This window comes from Diorhabda sublineata, chromosome 9 (assembly GCF_026230105.1).
Source record: "Diorhabda sublineata isolate icDioSubl1.1 chromosome 9, icDioSubl1.1, whole genome shotgun sequence".
NCBI classification, from domain to species: Eukaryota; Metazoa; Arthropoda; class Insecta; order Coleoptera; family Chrysomelidae; genus Diorhabda; species Diorhabda sublineata.
The window spans coordinates 24,642,877-24,661,883 of record NC_079482.1 but is presented as its reverse complement, the minus strand read 5'-3'; the positions used below and the strand labels follow the sequence as shown (position 1 = coordinate 24,661,883).

Genomic DNA, 19,007 nt, shown 5'->3' with positions numbered 1-19,007 from the left:
TAGAATGAAATCCCTCCTACAATTTGATCAATTTATGTATGTCCAGTTGAGAATGGAGTCGACGTTGGAATAACTTCATTTGGTGAAGCGGTCATCAAATGTGAGACACTCTATATAAATACAAATATACAAAACAAATCGCCAAGAGCATTGATGGAACACATAAATGTTACTTAGAATTAAAATCTATTGAATTAATTCACTCTTCCATATGCTTCTTCTAAAGAAAATAAATAAAAAGAAAATTTTAACGAGAATCTAAGCCAGAATAATAACAGTCATACCCAAGTTTCATATTATAATATTGTTATAAAAGGATGATTTTAATATTAATTGTCGAAAGATAATGAAGATAATTATTCAAAACGTTGCAGTAATTTTCTAACTGAAAGGTAATGATAAATATTCATCACTTCAATGAAAAAATGTGAGTTCGTTACATCAAACGCCATCTCTTAGAAAGTGTCGTAAAGTATCTGTATTTCAAACAATCTAAAGATAACTTTTCATATGGTATCGATAATAAAGGTAACTAACTTTTTTAGTTCAATAAAACTCATCATTTTATAACATACGTCACTAGATGGAGATGACAAATAAAATTCTTTACATAGTTTTTACCAGTAGTTCTAGTAAATAACGAATCGATATCTATTCCAAGTCGATAAACTTTTCCATGAGAATTTTTGTTTCTCATACTTTATACCATAATGACAGCACATCATCAACTTAAAAGAAAGCTAAATTCATATCTTGATAAAGACATTAAAGCAGCAAAGTACACGAAAAGCTATGGAATGGAAATGTGAAGTAAACTAAACAATCAGAACAAGCAGTCAAAACATACTTGTAATAAGTGCATTGCATTGCGGCAATGTCAAAAGTGTCAAGTTTTGACTTATCAGTTTTACCAATTCACTATTTGTTGGTAAATTCAATCTAGCCAACGTAAATTGTCATGCTTTGATGACTTACATGTTGCAATAATTCTAGTAAATTCTCCTTGTAAATTATTCATTTTCGGCCTGCAAATTATTATTTTGGCAGAAATAAGACTGAAAAGATGGTGAATAATGAAACATTGATCATTTAATGTAATGGTTGAATTAGGGGAAAATAAAGAAACAATTGGATTTATTATTTTACTTTATTAAAATTGTTGATGTTGATATTGTTGATCAATAATTAAAACAAATCGAAATACTTTGCATATCTACGTAGAATACAAGGTATTTGAAATAAAAACAAAAATACAACAGATACGTTTTTGTGATATAAAAAGATATAAAAATATTTGGTATGGCGCCCTTAATTATTGCATATTTAATTATTAAAAGGCTGCTACCACTTCATGTAGATGTAGGTACAATATAACTACAGTACGACTTGTAATTATTATAATTAGTTTATAATTTTAGTCGATTAAAAGTTCAAAATGCACTGAACCCATCCTGTCTCCCCTATTGTAAATTATATTTTTGGCCCATGCTCTGCATTCAACGTTTATAACGATACCAGCTGGAATGAAAAATGAACATTTCAAAAAAGTATAAATCCGCAGATGCATTTTTTGATAAATTGAAAAATGTATTACAAAACCGCCAAGTGCCTCTTTTATATGAAACAACTAGCGCTTGTTTCAGTATTACTATAGTTCAGTGTTCCAAACCACTCAGTTGAATCTTATACAATTAAAATTCCCTTTAAATACACGTGGCAAGAAAAACTTAACGAAACGGCACAGTAGGAACAGAATTATAGATTAACGTATTATGTCATGGTGAAAATAAAACTTTTAGTTATGCAACCCAAGAAGCAAGTTGTATCAAATATTGCCTATACACATTAACAATAATTTATTGGAAATTATTACAATAATTAGTTACATTATTAGAAGAGACTATTGGCTCAATTATCTTATGATATAAAATTAGGAATTAATATATTTTTAACCTTAACTACAATTATCTACCTTATAGGTATGCAACTTATAAGGCAAGTTGTATTAAATATTGCATATGGCATTATTGACATATGAATATAAATGAATATGAATAAAAAAAATAGAAGCTAGTATGTTTGGCGTACTAAGGCTTTTAGAGAGATCGTCTCAAAAATTGAATTTTTTGAACAAATATTTAGTGTGCTTGTGTGTTAGTAGAGGAAAAATTAGTGTTCTTTATATTGTGACAAGGACTTTTTATCTAAAAGTGTTTTCAAATTCAGGTATGTACTTATAAAAGATTCTATTAGCGGCATTTTTGTTGATATAATGAAAGATTTAAAAAAAATTGTAAATAATCAAGTATTTTGAAGAAGGATGGTCAATATTATTTTTTGTAAAATATTATTAAAAATGGATGATGTATGTGATATTTTCTATAAAAGCATCCCTTTTATTTTTATTTATGTTTATAATTGAGAAATTCTTATACTTACAAACTGGTCTTTCGAATTTAACTGCTACTAATGGACTAAGATAACCTTCAGAATTCAAATAGGGGAAGTAATATCCTGGAAATCCCTGTACAGCCCTAGGGTAGTAGGTAACTGGTCCCAAATATTCTCTATCAGCAGGATTTTCACCATGACATGATAACCAAACATTCTGTAACTAAGAAATTAAAAAAATTGTAAATATCGAGTATATTATTCATTAAATTATTTTTTTCATTTTAATATGTCCACATCATCTTACCTCTCTTGTATTATTTATACTCCTTATATGATTTTTTAACGTGTCGGGCATTTCTTCTGGTAAATTATACGGATCGTCATAGTACTCGGGAGTCCAACCGTATATTTTATTCAATTTCAAAAAAATACACGGCGAGTTTTTATGATAATTAAAAAATTGATCTCTGTTACATTCTTCCCAATCCCTTACGTCAACTTCGCATACTTCGCCGATAGCCGGATAGTCGTGATGTGAACACGTCTTTATTTGACCATTACCCTTTGCTATTTTGCTCGGTACATAATATTCTGCAAAACAAATAGTAAACAGACACTTATCACAACATAATGTCCATCTAAGTCTGTCTTTTCGTAAATTTTTCACGATTTTAACCAATAGTGAGATAGATAAACAATTTATGAAGGTTATGTGTATATGGATTGAAGTATAATGATAATTTTTGGAAATGTGAGGATAAATCTGTCATCTTAAGTTCCTGCGGAATCTGTTTGAGATACAACGAAATATATTAAACCACAAAAAAGTCCGGGATTGTATATACTTATACTATACCAATTGTATTTAGTTGAAAAACGATCTTAAATTTGTTAGTTACATCCGGTATATTATTATAAACTTACATCGCAAAAAATTAACGCGCAAGAAAATAAATCCAAGCTCGTTTTATGCATCAATGATAAAATTCGCTAAAAATAACGTTTAACTGTCCGTTTTTATACTTAATCAAGTGGACTTTTCAAGTGACTATGTTCATCATATGATTGATATGAATTTTTCCAGGTCTATTTGTATCGGTCATTCAAATGGATTTTATGTAGTTCCTAGATAGTAAATATGGGACATCTTAAATGGTGAATGTACTCAGAACGTGTTCTGATACGAGTACTATTTGACTTGTTTATATAAACTTGAAATATTGGTAAAAAATTGTATTAAATCACAATTTGTGCGATGATTTTCTATGACTTTCGACGTGGATTGAATCAACAACAGTTTGTCGATCAACTCGGTTCGACTTTTGGTGATGAAGCACCATTTCTTTCTTCTTATTCCCGAAGATAAAAATTAAATTGCGACGTCGACGTTTTTCTACACCCGAAGAAGCGATTGATGCGTTCAAATCACATATTGCGGAGGTATCTCAATCGGAATGGAGCAAAGAGAATATCTTTAAAAACAATTAAGCCATATCGAGCAATAAATATTTGTTTATCTCAAAATTTAAGTAACAAAAAAAACTTACTATCCAAAAATTGTAGAATATTATCCACCCAATGTAAATAGCTGGTTTTATTTGATCCTTTGAACCAAATTAAGGTACTTTCTTCGTTGTTAACTGGCATAGGACGGAATCCTAATCCCGGATTTGTTCCTATCAGTGATCTGTCTAGCTGCCATTTCGGTATCCTGGGGTCTAACGTTTGAAAGAACACCCACATACATACTGACACCATAGATGATAGCATTCCGTAGAAAATTAAATAAAACAAACCAATCTTGGCTGAAAACGAATTCAGAAAATATACTCAAGTTTTTTACTACTTAATAACTAGGTTTAATAAACGCCCGGGCCAAATTTTAGGTTATGGATAAAGAGTACAGAGATTTGCAGTAAGAATTTTTGAAAACGTTCATGGTTTTGAAAATTCAATTTAATGCTAAGAAATATAATGTAATGTGATTTCCACGTATTGGTTAAGTTAGGTTAGGTTAACTTTATTTTCTAATTAAAAAATCCGGAATGTTTGGCAACCCCATTCAGTTGGGGCTTCCCTTACGTGGATTTAAAGCAATTAAATGATAATTTATAATCGCTAAGCTATTTTAATAATACTGAAGACGGCAGAATCCTTTGTTATTTTTTCTTTAGAGCAAATTTGTAGCTTCCCCAAGTAAAGAAAGAGCGATTAAAAATTTTATGGAAAAATAGTGATTATTCAAAAGCAAATCATAGATTTTTACATTTATAAACATAAGTTGTATAATACGTATTTAAAAGCCCACCCGGTATACATGTAGAAAATTTAAAAACATTGTATGTAAACAATGGTAGTAACCGCCAATGACACATGCTATTGTTGACACACCTAGTTTATAGTATTTATTTTTTTGTTCTCGTTAATCTACATCATTAAATTCCTATCATAAACTTGGTGAATTTTTTAATTGAAACAACAAAAAATTCTTAAAAATCCATCATTTTTTACCTATATCTTTACACGTTCTTCTCCGAATTCGTTCCTGCTTTCTCTGATTAACTCTCGGTATAAATCTGTTCGTTTCGCGATCATAATAGGCTTCAGAATGTTGTACAGTCATTTTGGCACATAAAAAATTACACTTACACCTAATAAACTAGAAAAATGGACGGAATATGTTTTTTATCACGAAAATCACACTTAAATCGAACACATTTTCTGATGGTTTAGTTCATTCATCCAGGTAGGCGAGGCATACACATCGACACGCGAAGACGCTACGTTGCCGTTGAATTAACAACGGTAACATTAACTTCCACCACTACGACATTATAGAAATTATTTTCCATCAGGTCAAGCCAGTTAGTTTGTTTGTATCGTCTTGACGGGCAGATACGAGGAGCGGACAAAAAACAATATTTACGCGCATCGAATCGGAACATCGGAGTCCACAGACTGTAGAGTTGTCTAAAGGTTTCAACAACAATAATTCGGGGGTTAAAAAACGGGAGAGGACGAAATAAAACCAGAATTAATCAAGTATGGTGGAACTGCAACGAAGACTACCACAATTTTGACTAAGGCCGTAGATAAAAGCTTGAGAATTTATGGAGACTTGATAGCTTACGAAATAGACACTAGAACAGACAAAAACGAAGATGAAGGCAAATCAAAGACTATCAAATTGTTTCCAGACCAGCACAGGACTAAAACAGGAAGATCCTTCATCTACTACTCAACTACCGGCATACGCAGACGGAAACCGAGCTCAAGGAAACCTGCAGAGTCTTAATAGCAATGACCATGATTCTACTAGTCAACGAAGATAAATCGGAAGGAAACGACGATGACGAGGGGAAGTAAACAACAGTTTGGAGCGCTAAATAGGATCCCCAAAGATGTCCAGAAAAGCTACAACTATACAAAACAATAATAAGATCAAGATTGAGCTACGGAGGATTCTTAACAAAGCAGAGATATATGGGAACGAAAGAAGGATACTAGGTGGTAAAAATGAGGAAGATTCGTGGCTGAGGAGAACAAATAACGAAATAAGAAGTGAAGTAGACGAAATGTATCGGATTTCATTGAATTTTTGTTAATAATAATCAAGAGAAGTTTTTATTTCTCTTAATCCATACAAAAAGCATCAGTAGAGCATCTCCATAGGGTAGTTAAACAAATTAATAGAGATATCAATGACAAAAGATACTGTTCTGCAGCTTAATTTTGATTTATCCCAAGCTTTTGGCATAGTGGATTGCAAGTCAAGCTTGAGAAACTACTTTCCATACCTACTATCAGTTCTTCAAATCATATTTAACTAACAGACAATCTGGTGTTTCACAATGGGGTCTCTAAGAATCAATTATTTACTGCTGATGACTCTGCTGTGCTAAAACCACGACGTATCAATGCTAATGAAGGAAAATTATTATACGTTACGTTCACCCTAAGAAGAAAAGCATCTCCACCGGTGAAGATTGATAATAACCTAGGCACGAACTTGGATAGACGTCTAACCTGGAGGAAACGAAAACGAAACGTGGATTTATTTTTAAAAGCAGAACTAAGCAAAACAGAAGGGGCTAGGTCACATCTAGAGACTGCCAGATTTTAGAGTAACCAAAAATATGATGGACAAAGAACGGCAGGAACAAGAATAAAAGAAAGATTAAGGAAAAGATGAAACACTGAGATGGTGGAAGACTTAAGAGAGAAAGAGAAATATTTCGGAAATTTCTTATGTCTTAGACCTTTTGATAAGTTTATTTTTCTAAATCGTCTTAATTTTAGGTCTCTTCTGATTTGAAATTGAAATTTTTTAGGCATTTAAAAATTTGTCGTTTCGACTTGTTGCGGTCTTTATCAAAATATTAGATAGACGTTCTTTCCCCACACTTTTTATATCGAAAACAATTGACATTCGTTTTTGATTTATTTCCATGATGTTTCCCATATTTTTTAAAAAAATATCGATGAAATTATGACCTTAGCAAAAATAAAATATTGTTAACGATTTTTATTTTTCAAATAAATCAAAGTACGGACCTGATCTTTATATTTTAATTACCTACATATACGTTAAAAAATAATGATTAACTTTCACAAAACAATTAATTCTTACAATAATTATAATTTTGTATTTCGTTGTGATTTAGAATAATTATAAAAAAATTCTTTATATCTGTATTAAATTTATTAACTTTTGGAACATAATGGTTGTGGAGAAACTGCTTTAAACCGGTCATGGAATGACTAATCCAATCATTGTATATCTCCTACTACCTGTTGAACGTTGCCGCGTCTTACGAAATTTCTTTGATTATTGTCATTAATAATATATTAACTTAATATTTATAAATTAAGAAAAATTTTATACGCAATTCAAATATTGAATTATATTTACATCGGAAGGTCATCGGATAAACTCAGTCACCTTTGACTTTAATCGACATCCAGCTGGATTTACTTAAGCGTTTAAATACGAGGAGTAGTTAATAATTATAGAAGATTCAAAGTTTAATAATTGTTTGTAATTCTTAAAATTTAATACTAAATGGATATATAATGATATCAAATTTAACACGGACTGATAAAAGAAAAGAACATTTTGACGTATTATATTAGACCAGGAGCTGAACGGAGTTGAGTACGCAAAATGTGACGATCGCATTCGGTGTTTGGTTTTGAACTCAGAAATGTGACCAGGAGTCGTTTTGGGCCATTTTTATTCTACACCCCACCGCTTTGATCGATTATATTCATACTGAACACACTATTTACACCACCACTACAACCAGATAAGAGCTCGGAAAACTACAAATTCAAGTTAACAAAGGACCACTTTCAAATAAACGTTTCTTGATCACATTCAAAAATTAATAATTGGATTCGAAAGCTAAAATGAGTTTTCCAAACTTGGCTTCTATATCTTCTTGTTTACCTAGAAATAACAATGGAGGAAGTTGAGTTGCTTGTACAGTTTCCATCAACTTATCAATGCGAGCTAGAATTTTCATCATTTGCTGATATAAAATCTATCGAGCTAGACTGGAATGTGGAAAGTGATCCGCTTGTCAGAATTGAAACCAAACTGACCGGAAAACCAAAAAAAGTAACCAACACTTCCTGGTTAACTTCTGTTGGGTTTTTTTTCAATGGTTTATTCAATTATAATTTGGATCAGAATATAACTAGTTCAAAATTATTTGACTCAAACTTGATGTAGGGGGGTTTAGAGCTTGAAAGGTCGAGAAACTCTGAATTTTACGATGTTCATATTCGAAAATGTTTTTTTTTTTTTTTTTTATTTTCCACTTTACGTTCACCGTATTTTTTGTGTTATTCGATTTAATACGATTATGAAATGATTCTTCTGTATCATTTCATGTAAATAAATAAACTTTGGACATCTTGAAGGTTAACAGATTGATGGATATGACGCATCTGTTTCTTTATTACATTATATCATTAATTCTTGATCTCGTTGTCCAATTTAATCAGACCACATTGAAATTGAAATAAACACTTCCTCACGTATATTTCAAATAATATAATGTTGAACGGTTTCGTTTTTAGATTATTCATATTGAAAATATGACATTTATATGAATTATTTTCGAAAATACGTTTTACTTGTTTTTATTACCTCTGAATATTCTGAAAAAATATGAAAGATTCAAATTTCCCGCGCTTGTTTTCGATTTTTAACATTCTTCACTTGTTTATGAATATTTTTATTAAAAAATTCGTCGTGAAAATAACTATAGGACCTTTGAATACTCCTGGTTGAGAATAAAATGAAATTGTTTCAACTAAAACATTAAAACCAATCTAGAAATACTGTTACGAACTCGTCCACGACACGGGTCGCGAAGCCGCTCCTGTGCGGTTATAATGGAAGTTAAATATTTGGCGAACACGCCGTCTAGTATAAGTGTGTAAAAAAATAGTTTCAACGTTGGGTTAAATTGTTTTCTCATGTTATTTTCAAAGTTAACTTTATCACAAATTATGAAATCTGGTGTCACCAGAAAAATAGTAAGAATCTCGTAAATTTCAGTCCATTTTGACGAATAAAAAGTTTATTTAATTAATTAGTCAATAGGATAGGTTTTGGAAGCTGATACATCCAATGAATTTGTTTTTATGGCCCACTCTCATAGAGGGCGTTAGTTACACGTGTCGTATCAAGTAATATTAAAAATTTTTTTTGAGGTTATATTTATTAATCAACTTCTATTTGGTATAAAATTAATGATCTTTAAAATCACTTGGAATATAATAAATTTTCAATACTACTTGTTACGAACCCTGTAACTAACGCCCTCTATGAGAGTCAGATTTAAAAACAATTGAAATGTGTCAGCTTTCAAAGTAATTCGTATAAATGTTTTTTAAAACGTTGCCAGTGGCTTCGTAAAATCGTAAAAAATATTTAACTGCTTTTATTTGGAATACGATTACGAAAATTCTTTACAATGTAAACCCCAATCATTTTTTTACCTATAAGAGAGTTTTTTTAAACACCTCTTACATTCCGTTGGATGCTTTTAATGACTTCAATACAATAAATTCTTTCAAAATAATTAAAAATTATCTAAATTGGTTAAAAAAAATGACAAAAAATGATTTCTGTTAAGTATGTATTTAAAATAATTTTTTATTGATTATTTTATATACGAAGATGGTCTCAAGAAGTACCTGGTTTGGCCTAAAGATGGCGGTAGTTGCTTGAAAAATATGTTTCGAGTTTGAAGAAGCTACGTTGTTTTATATTTGTTTGCTAGCAGCCATCAAAAGTGAACGTTTTCAGTTAATTTGTAAATATGGAAAAAAGTAGTCGGTATTTGAAAGGCTTTACCCCAAACAATATAAAAGATGAACTGAATTCTACTCTGGACGGGACTGTTCTTTCGTTATAAACAGTAAAATATTGAGTTGCAGCGTTTAAACGAGACTGTAAGTCCTGCGAAGACCAGCAGCACAATGGTCAACCAAATGAGGTGATAACTCAAGAAATGTTGAAGAAAATCCATAAAGTTGTACTGGATGATCGACAATTGAAAGTGCGCGATCTAGTAGTGCGATACATCGCAAATTTGGATATAAGAAAGCTGTGCACAAGATGGGTATCGCGTCGTGAAGACGTTTCCATCAAGTATTTGGCGCAGAACTTTTCTGTTAGATTAAGAACTAATGTACCACATATAAATTGTTAACCTTAGTCTACAAAACCATTAATTAATTTACAAAACTTACCCCAACTCATTCCCGTTCTCCCGAAGAAAGTTTTTCTTTTTTTATCGTAAATAGATTTTAGAAAAATTTGTGTTTTCGTTAGCTTCTGCTCTTCCACATGCTCCAGATATTTAGCTTGAATTTGTAGTAATTCTTCTTGTCTACTGAAAGTCCTACAGCTAACTTGCGAAATTTTCTTCTCCCTCATTTTTATTTTATTCTTTTCAGCTCTTCCCTTCGTTTCACTAACAATTTTTTTTCTCAAGATACGTAATGGTGACTGTGAAGATCATATCAAAGTGTTAAAAAGGTCTCTGCGATGTACCGTAGGACGATCCGGATATTAGTTATTTTGTCCGTGAATACGTACATCCTCATCAGCAGTTCTCTATAAGTCTTTCGTCAAATAAGTATACAGAAAATATCGATGTTAATGTATGAAAAAATATTTTCTTTGAATGCTATTTTTAAATTTCAAAAAGCTGTAGTCCGGTACGGTTTTACTTGATCTAAAATATGTCAAATATATATTTGACGACCCAGGAATAACCAGATGACGACTTGAAGTCTATTGTAGACTAAATATGTTCAAATGTATCACGTGTAGAGCCTAATCCGTATTTACAAAACAAGGTTAACTATTTGGCGAAGGAACTAAAAAATTCCTCAATTCCTTGGCTCTCGACTGAAGAAAAAACAATTGGTAGTTGCTCAAACCAACAATCGCGTCATCGGAAAACGAAGAAAGTCATATAACTAGGAGGTGATTCAGACCTTGTGGTTCAAACGAATGGACTCTAACCATTTGGACTTGATAGAACAGTGATGACTTAAAATAAGCCGTCTTCTTCGGACGTGGATGGTTGTCATCATAGAAGCGTGGACCAGTAGCAAGCCAATCATAGTAGAAAACGCTCCACGAGAGACGTGAGTGCAGTAGAGACGATGACTGTGTCTGCATCAGCGTGGTCAACAAAAAATTTCGAAAATATAATAAAAAAAAAAACATAAAAGTATCGTAAACATATTGTTGTCGTGAGTATTGACGAACCAGGTCAACTTTGGAAGGATGTTAGTTTTAAATGAATGAAGCTTAAAAATATCTTCCTAAAAATATCCCGTACAAAATTGTTCTGGCATAATTTTTTTGGTAAAATCAATAGAAAAAAAAAATTATTATAAAAAAGGAAATTTTTCCACTTTTTTGCTTAAATTTTGGATTTATAATAAAAAGTCACTAATCATAATTGTAGACAATGCTATTTAATACAAAATATGTCTTTACAAATTTTTTGTAAGATTATTAGTTTCCGAGATAACGCGAAAAACGTGTTTCCTCCCTTTTTTCAATATGGCGACTGTGGGACAAGAGCGACAACTCCACAAAGTTGAGGTTAAGCTTGTATTGACCCCCCTATATGTCCCATAAATAAAATTGTTCGGTTCGTCTTTCAAATTGTAACATTTCAATGGACTAAGTTCAAACTTGGTGTAGAGCTTGTTGAGAAGTATCAATGACGCGTGCGTGAAGATTTTTGTGAACGCACTGTATTTACTAATGATGCCAAGAATTCCTGGACCGCACTATCTCATATTTGAGAACCACTGATAGAATTATGCAGAACTAAAGTAACGTTATGAGTAAGATTAACATTACAAGAATTATACCGAATATTTCCAGACAAAACAGATTACGGTTTTTATTGTTGTAACAATCAAAAGTTTAACATTTTGAAACCTTGGAATCATTCACTACATTTATTCAAATTAATTAACATCGAACCAAAAAGATAATTTTATAATGGCATAAACGGTAGGTTTAACGAAATTTTTAGAACCTTTATGATATTTTTTTTAATTGAAAGTGAACAGTCGGTAATTTAGGAATCTACAGTAGAAATTCGGCCTACTAGTACAGTCATATACTTGAAAAAATAGAGGTTATGTGGAAAATTTTGTAGATTTTGACGTGTTCTTTCCGAATTTCAACTTTACCACCTTGTATCTTTATCGCTCGCGCCGCCATATTGGAAAAATGGCGCCTAAAAGTAGTTTTTTGATAATAACTCCTTTCCGATGCGTTTTACAGGAAAAACATATTCATACAAAATAATTGTAGAGAAAATTTACTACAATTTATGTTATAACCTTTTTTCCCTAAAGGCGAATCGTTTCCGTATATTTGCAATAAATAAATTACCTACCTCCCAATGCCATATCCAGAAGATGCTGCAACCCGGAGTACCAAATATGTAGATCGATCCCGACGATCATGAAAAACTGCTTCGGCAGACATACTTTTTGACGAAAACATTATGCCAATTTCCTGGGTAATGACAAAATTTGGACCTGAACACTCCATGGTCAAACAAGACACCGCAGCAAGCATTTCATCGACATTTGATTTTGTAGTTGTTGTCGGTGATGATGTAGACCAGACCAGGGCGCTGACAACGCATCCAAACATATACATCCTCAAACCAAGACCATAAATAGTATAAAAGATAAAACAGCCGCAAATCATTTTTTATTTTTGCATGCCTTTAGTTGTTGTGCCACCACATCAGCATTATTTTATCGAGGAAAAATTGAATTTACTCCTGAAAAAGCTTGATGTAAACGAAGTATTTAAAAATCCGAATGCTGATCCAGAACTTATCACCAAATTCAGCAGTGGTATGGGAACGAACAAGATGTAGAACAATGGGGATGGAAAAATACAAGAGCGGGCTCATTCCTGTTACTACATTGAACCCCCTTGCTCTGGAAAGCTTGCTAAAACTTATTTTTTGCAAATGCATGAAAGGTTGCCAAAAAGCTTGCGGATGCAGAAAGGCTGGGCACGTTGTGAGCGCGAACTGTGTGGTTTCCATTACAAGATAGAAGTGAAGAAGAAGAAACGGTCACTATTCTGGAACAAATGAACGACGAAAACGAAGAAGACCGCGATGAAACTGATGATTCCATTGCCGATGATGCAGAAGAAACTTCGATATTTCAATCATTACTGAACACGATGAAAACGTTGTACGAATAGCAAAAGTTTTTCGAAGCGCCTCAAAATTTTTTTCAAACCATTGAATTGTCTCTATCTTTCATTCAGTATCCAATGACAAATTTTTCAACGAATGTTAGTGTCTGTATTGCAATAAGCAATAAGCAAAGAAGTGAATAGATGTTTCCTTTCCTGACCCATAGACCCTACGTCGTATCTTTCCACCAGTTTTAGTTTCTTATAGTATCCATTCAGGCAACAAAAACTCTTAGTGCGATTTACTCCCGCTAATACATGGTACATTATCCCATCAGTTCGATCTTATCTTAGTTTTTTTGCTTACAAATTTGTTCCGATACTGTATCGGTGCTGATTCCACCGAAGGATTCCCAAAAAATGTTTGGACACATTTTTCTACTTGGAACGTGTTCGAGGTTTTACTCAACCTTTCAGGATTTTTGTTACCAAATCTTTTCTTTGTTTTTCAATCGTGCATCATTTACTGGTACTATCCATCTACATAATAATAGTGTTTTGGTCCCTATCTTTTCTGATACTGTATTCGGCATCGAATTTCTTTGAGAAGGTGTATAAATCATAGTTTTACCAAAGGTAGAAGTTCTTGGAAAGATCTATAAGGCAGAGATTTGTCTATGTATTCTAATTTTGAATGGTCTGCAGTTTCTTCGGTTACCCGGAGCATTTGATTGATAAAACAATCATCTAATTGTGCCTTATCTTGTCTTATGACAAGGTCGGGCTCCTGGTAATCCAAATGAGGTGAATTTTTTGCGCTCCAACTAGTCTAAAACACGCCGCTTTGTTGGTTATGGTTTAGTACCAGCTCTGTGAACTGATTTTGGGATGTCAAGAGCCTATTAAGTTACTCATCTTGAAACCATACATGTACCAGATGGTTTCATTATTCAGAATTGCGGGCTTGGAGTTTTTAGTCAGTAATGAGTGACTCCCAAGCCCTTATTGTTAATTTATAACATTCACCTGCATCGTTTTCGCAAAGAAAATATATTTTTTGATTCCTTTCTATGTCTAAAATATGTGTATGTTGGCTAGACTGATTTTGTCGAACTTGATGATAGACACCATGATGGTTGTAGAAATCTTTGGATTTCAATTCCAATTTTTTCTGTTTCTGTACACAATTAAAACCATTTTTGCCTTTACCTCATTTTTTTGACTTTGATTGCTTTAAAATATATTAAAAATAATAATTCAAATTATGATACGTTAGTTTTATTTAATTTTTTGACAAAAAAAAATTGTTATTTTTACAATATACAATCTAATTACACTAGGAATAAGTCATTACGAAAAAAATCACTACGAAGTCTTGTTTTCTTTCATTTCCTCTCCCTCTCCAGAACGCCCTTTAGCTTGTTCAACATTTTCAAATTTAGTGACCGGACCAGCCACAAAGGTTGCGGGGTAGGTCGTGAATCCTGGGTAATGGAAACCACTGTAGTAGTTATTTATACCATATGCATAAGAGAAGGCCTGAAGGGGAGCAGCTTTAACAGCAACGGTAGGGGAGACGAAAGATTTAATCGCTATACCTGGTGTAGCGTAAACAGTAGACCTGAAACAATTAAAATTTTCCAGATCTCAATTTTACTTTAAAGAAAACCGGGAAACTAAATTTTAAACATAGAGAAAACCTCTCGAGGATCAAATTATCATTTTCCACAAAAGATTTTTGATTTGTGATTGGTTTTAATATTCCACATGACAAATTTGAACTGATTCTGGTTAGTTAGTATGTGTAGCAATATTGAGTTGATTACCTGTATGTTATTGGTAGAAAGGTAGGTAGTGGGACCGAAGAAGTGATAGCAAGCGCTGCGCCATCCTTTTTAAGAGCTACATCATTTTTTGCTGCCACTATTTCCACCGAATTCAAATCTTCTCGTAAGTCATTTTGACCGGCGCGGCTCTATAACAGAACAATAATTATAAAACTATATATAAAAGATCATGTTTTTAAGAAATTTCTTCATTATCCCAATGTTTCTATAGAGAATTATCGATTATGGATTTAGAAATCTCGATGAGTATTGTACGACGTGGAAAATAAGCATCAATGCAGAGAAAACCCGAACAGTGCGCTTCAAAAGGAACAGGAAACACCATGGCAGAAGGAATCACCTGGATACCTGGCCAAATAAATGGATGTTATCCTGGACCAAAGACTAACATTAAATGACCTCGTCAATTACTTAGTGAACAAGGCGAAGAAGATAAAAAGACGACTGGGACTATCCAAGTTGGTGCTACAGCTTCATCTTTATTCCCACCAAGCTTTATCTATCTACAGTTTGAACAAACTGTGTTAACAGAATATTAGCCTGAGGTCTACAGATCTACCAATAATTGAACCAAGAAATCATCTTGGACACAACTAGAAGATTTCAAGAGGTAAGAACGTTCAAAACGACTACTTAATGGACAAGACAAGAACTAAATGGAGTTAGACACAAGTTGGAAATAAGAAACTGCAACACCTAGAGAAAATTAACTTGAGGCAACCATTTTGGTATATCAAGACACGGAAAATCTATGGTGGAGATAATACATAGACGTCGCCAACAAGTTCTTGAGGGCTACGCAAAATACAGAACCGACGAGAACGCCAAATAATAGAAAAGGAAAATATAGCCGCCCATGTTTATATTCCCATCGGGGTATAAAGGAAAATGAGTACCAAAGAACTCCAAACAACTTTTTATAATCTTGTACAAAGTAAACAGAAAAGGTTGTCTTTATTTCTAAAATATTATAATTACCTTTACATCTTCAATTGCTGCGAGATGTTTAGCCCTAGCCTCCAGAACCTCCGGGGTATCTTGAACTGGAGTGGGTACTTCGGGTACGGGCGCTACGGGTATATTAGAGGCCGCTACTCTAAATCCGCTATCGTCGGCCGTATATTCCACCGATTGAATTTTACCATTTGGATCTAAATAGCTGTAGCTTCCCAGAACTGAACCATCCAAAGATCTAGCTTCCGCCTTGGCACTTAGTTGATTGGAGTAACCATAACTATATCGTCCTAACTCGTCCTGTGTGTAATATTGGCTGGAAATCGGGGCTGGTATATCGACGACATACCCGGTCGGCGATCCGGTCGCGAAAGCGAACAGAAACGCAGAGATCGCAATGATGAATTTCATTTTGACTTTGGAAACGTTTTGCGCTGCTGATTTAATCAGTACTCGCGAATTGTCGGCGGTTTCTGGACGAATTTGTATTATATAGTAATGTCGATGCCTTAAGGGTTCTTTTTGAGAGTTTTTTTTATTTTGATTATTTGGTTCGAGAGCTTAAGTACGGGAAGTGGTCGACTTTGAATTTTTTATAGATGCAAGGACGTCTGTGGATTATATATCATACACTCAACGACATAAAGAGTTATTGGGGAAATATCAGTATCAGTATTTATTCGTAAATTATTTCAGTATTTACGAGGGTTGCTACTTAAGTTTTCAGATATGACAACACTGGTGTGATTATGTCAAATCTGCTAATATAAAGTTTGACATACTTGAAACATGATTTTCTATGAGTTTCGACGTGGATTAAACTAACAACAGTGTGCCAATACAGCATCATCCCGAACCACCGCGTTTCGCTGATTTTCCAAATTCAATCGTAGTTGCTGCTTCAGGATGAATTTCGTTGTCCAAAATGGGTTTTCGTGTTAGAAAACATCGATAAATTCAATATTGCATATCAAAAAAATTTCAAAAACTAGAAGACCACGACGAAAATGCGAGCTCTCAAACAAAAATGATTTTGGACAGTTAAAACATCGAATTGATGGTTCATCCGACATACAGTCCTTGTTTGACAATGATTTAGTTTTATTTATGCAGATCAATGATGAATTGCGAGGTCGACGTTTGTCTACACCCGAAGAAGCGTTCAAATCACTTGTTTTGGAGGTGCCTCAATCGGAATGGAAAACATGCTTCGACGTGCGTTTCAATAATGTTTTAAGTATCAAATTATGGATTGTTTTGTGAGGATTTGTCTTAATTTGAGGACCGTTTTAATCAAAATTTCGTATTAAAACATTTAGAGTCTTTATCCAAATATGAATTTGGTACGAGGCGTGCTTATTTTTTACAAAATGACACACAAAAAATGATAAATCGAACCCATTTTATCATCAAAAACGTTTTCATTTAAAAGTTGCTTATGTATATTAACTATTCATTCCTGGTTGAAAATATTGAGCTCAATTATGAAGCTGCCTTGAGTAATTATCAAAATTTTTGCTTTTTTTTACTGTGCAGACTCGATAATCCGAACTAATAAAAACCGAGGCGATTCGGATTGCCAAAGCAATTGTTTTTTATCAAAGTCTTTATTATGAAACGCAAAAAAAACAGTAATTACGAATAAGTAATTTGTAATTTTCATAACTTTGGGCAGTGTACTTCAGGGCCTCTAATATCTTAGTATTATATATTATACTGAAATGTTAATTCAGTACCCACAGAGTGTTATATCAATCAATTATTCTTGTCAATCTGACACAAAATTGATTTAATTTTGCAAAAAATATGTCAAAAGTCTTCACGTCAAATTGATAACGCGTTTAGATTGTTCAAAAAAATAAAATTCATTTTTAGATCGTATTTTTAGGAACCGGTTGTACAAAGAAAAGCACTAAAATCACTTTTTCCGCTTTCTCCCTTGTTAAGTCTTTCAATAATTACAATTTTTTAAAGCAAATATTAAAATAAAACCCCACTTATATCACCTAAAATGGCATTACAAACATCCCAGCAAAATATGTAACTATCCCTACTCAAAAGCTTACAAAAGCAGTGAAAATGCTGCACACCTGTTTAATGTAAGTCCCAGATATAAACAAAAGGATAATTGGGGGAATCCCTGAACATCAAGACATAATTTCTATAGGAAATAGGCCTAAAAGTACTATGAAATTCTGATTAGAGTGTATCCAATGTATTTGAAAATGCTTGTTCGGACTACTGAAGAATTCGGATTATCGAGTCTGCCCTGTATAGTCAAACTTACCAGAATATAGATTTATAGTAATTTCTTCTCAATCATGTCCATAATTTCTCTCAATTTACTTGATTATTTTAATGAAAATTTTTGGGTATATTTTAGTGTTTAACACTCAAATCCATTATAGAAACAGAAAAACCACGGCGGGCAGTGTACTGTTGAACAAGTTCAAGCTAATTTACGATTAAAGCGTTAATTTTTTCGTAATTGACGAGCTCGACCACGCCCAAGATTTATAGGAACCCGCTTTTAGTTCAGTTTAACTTTTTATTGTCGCCGGGACAAAAAAAAATCTTAAATGATAAGTAGTTGCAACCATTTAAAAGATTAATTCACGTCGTTCGTTTAAGAATGTCGAAGAACAATGTATAAAATAAATAATCGATACAACTACATGTTAGTATTCGAAAAATTTATTTTGTTTCTATTACGTTCCTTTCTTAATTTCGCCTCGTTGTTTGTGAGTGAATTCATAATCTAGCAATACAACACTAGCACCGATGAAAGACATTGTTAAATTTTGAAAATAACGACACTGTAATTTATAATCAAAGTATTGACTTTATCAGTTGATTTTGGGGGGGAAATAACTGCACTGATACTCCATGGCGGTCGACTACTGTGGACAGTGGCGTAGCTAGGCGTGGGCGAAGTAGGTACTGGCACAGAAGCCTTCCGAGGCTTCCTTAAGTGCGATGCCAAACTTAAAATCTTCGTTAATTTTTAATTCAAATAAAAACCGAAAAATACTGACAGCAAAACTTAGCTTTGCATACTTACAAGACATTAATTCAAGAATATTATTTCTGTACGA

The 19,007-nt window shown here is 32.9% G+C and overlaps 2 protein-coding genes across 3 annotated transcripts; both read right to left on the bottom strand.

Moving 5' to 3' along the window:
* Positions 1–1,128: 1,128 nt before the first annotated feature.
* On the bottom strand, positions 1,129–10,458 carry LOC130448895 (sodium/potassium-transporting ATPase subunit beta-2-like). 2 transcript variants are annotated; one of them, XM_056786469.1, is made up of 5 exons: positions 10,162–10,458; positions 3,942–4,199; positions 2,699–2,985; positions 2,440–2,614; positions 1,129–1,518 (listed from the first exon to the last, which is right to left on the bottom strand). In XM_056786469.1, the coding sequence occupies exons 1-5, from the start codon at positions 10,346–10,348 to the stop codon at positions 1,415–1,417; spliced, it is 1,011 nt and encodes a 336-aa protein (XP_056642447.1). In that variant the 5' UTR covers positions 10,349–10,458; the 3' UTR covers positions 1,129–1,414. The 2 variants fall into 2 exon arrangements, with proteins under 2 accessions (XP_056642447.1, XP_056642448.1); XM_056786470.1 differs by lacking the exon at positions 10,162–10,458 and adding an exon at positions 4,906–5,252.
* Positions 10,459–14,476: 4,018 nt separating this feature from the next.
* LOC130448557 (cuticle protein-like) lies at positions 14,477–16,355 on the bottom strand. The gene is made up of 3 exons (XM_056785971.1): positions 15,937–16,355; positions 14,938–15,086; positions 14,477–14,732 (listed from the first exon to the last, which is right to left on the bottom strand). Exons 1-3 carry the CDS (start codon positions 16,321–16,323, stop codon positions 14,477–14,479), a joined length of 792 nt encoding a protein of 263 aa, XP_056641949.1. The 5' UTR covers positions 16,324–16,355.
* Positions 16,356–19,007: the final 2,652 nt, after the last annotated feature.

Excerpts from the sequence above, each read along its gene's own strand:
- LOC130448895 (XM_056786469.1), bottom strand. The coding sequence starts at position 10,348 with ATGAGGGAGAAGAAAATTTCGCAAGTTAGCTGTAGGACTTTCAGTAGA. Across the intron at positions 2,986-3,941 it reads TATTCTACAATTTTTGGATA|AATATTATGTACCGAGCAAA; the intron begins GTAAGTTTTTTT and ends TTTGTTTTGCAG. Across the intron at positions 2,615-2,698 it reads GTATAAATAATACAAGAGAG|TTACAGAATGTTTGGTTATC; the intron begins GTAAGATGATGT and ends TTAATTTCTTAG.
- LOC130448557 (XM_056785971.1), bottom strand. The coding sequence starts at position 16,323 with ATGAAATTCATCATTGCGATCTCTGCGTTTCTGTTCGCTTTCGCGACC. Across the intron at positions 15,087-15,936 it reads CAGCAATTGAAGATGTAAAG|AGCCGCGCCGGTCAAAATGA; the intron begins GTAATTATAATA and ends GTTCTGTTATAG. Across the intron at positions 14,733-14,937 it reads TTTCTACCAATAACATACAG|GTCTACTGTTTACGCTACAC; the intron begins GTAATCAACTCA and ends TAATTGTTTCAG.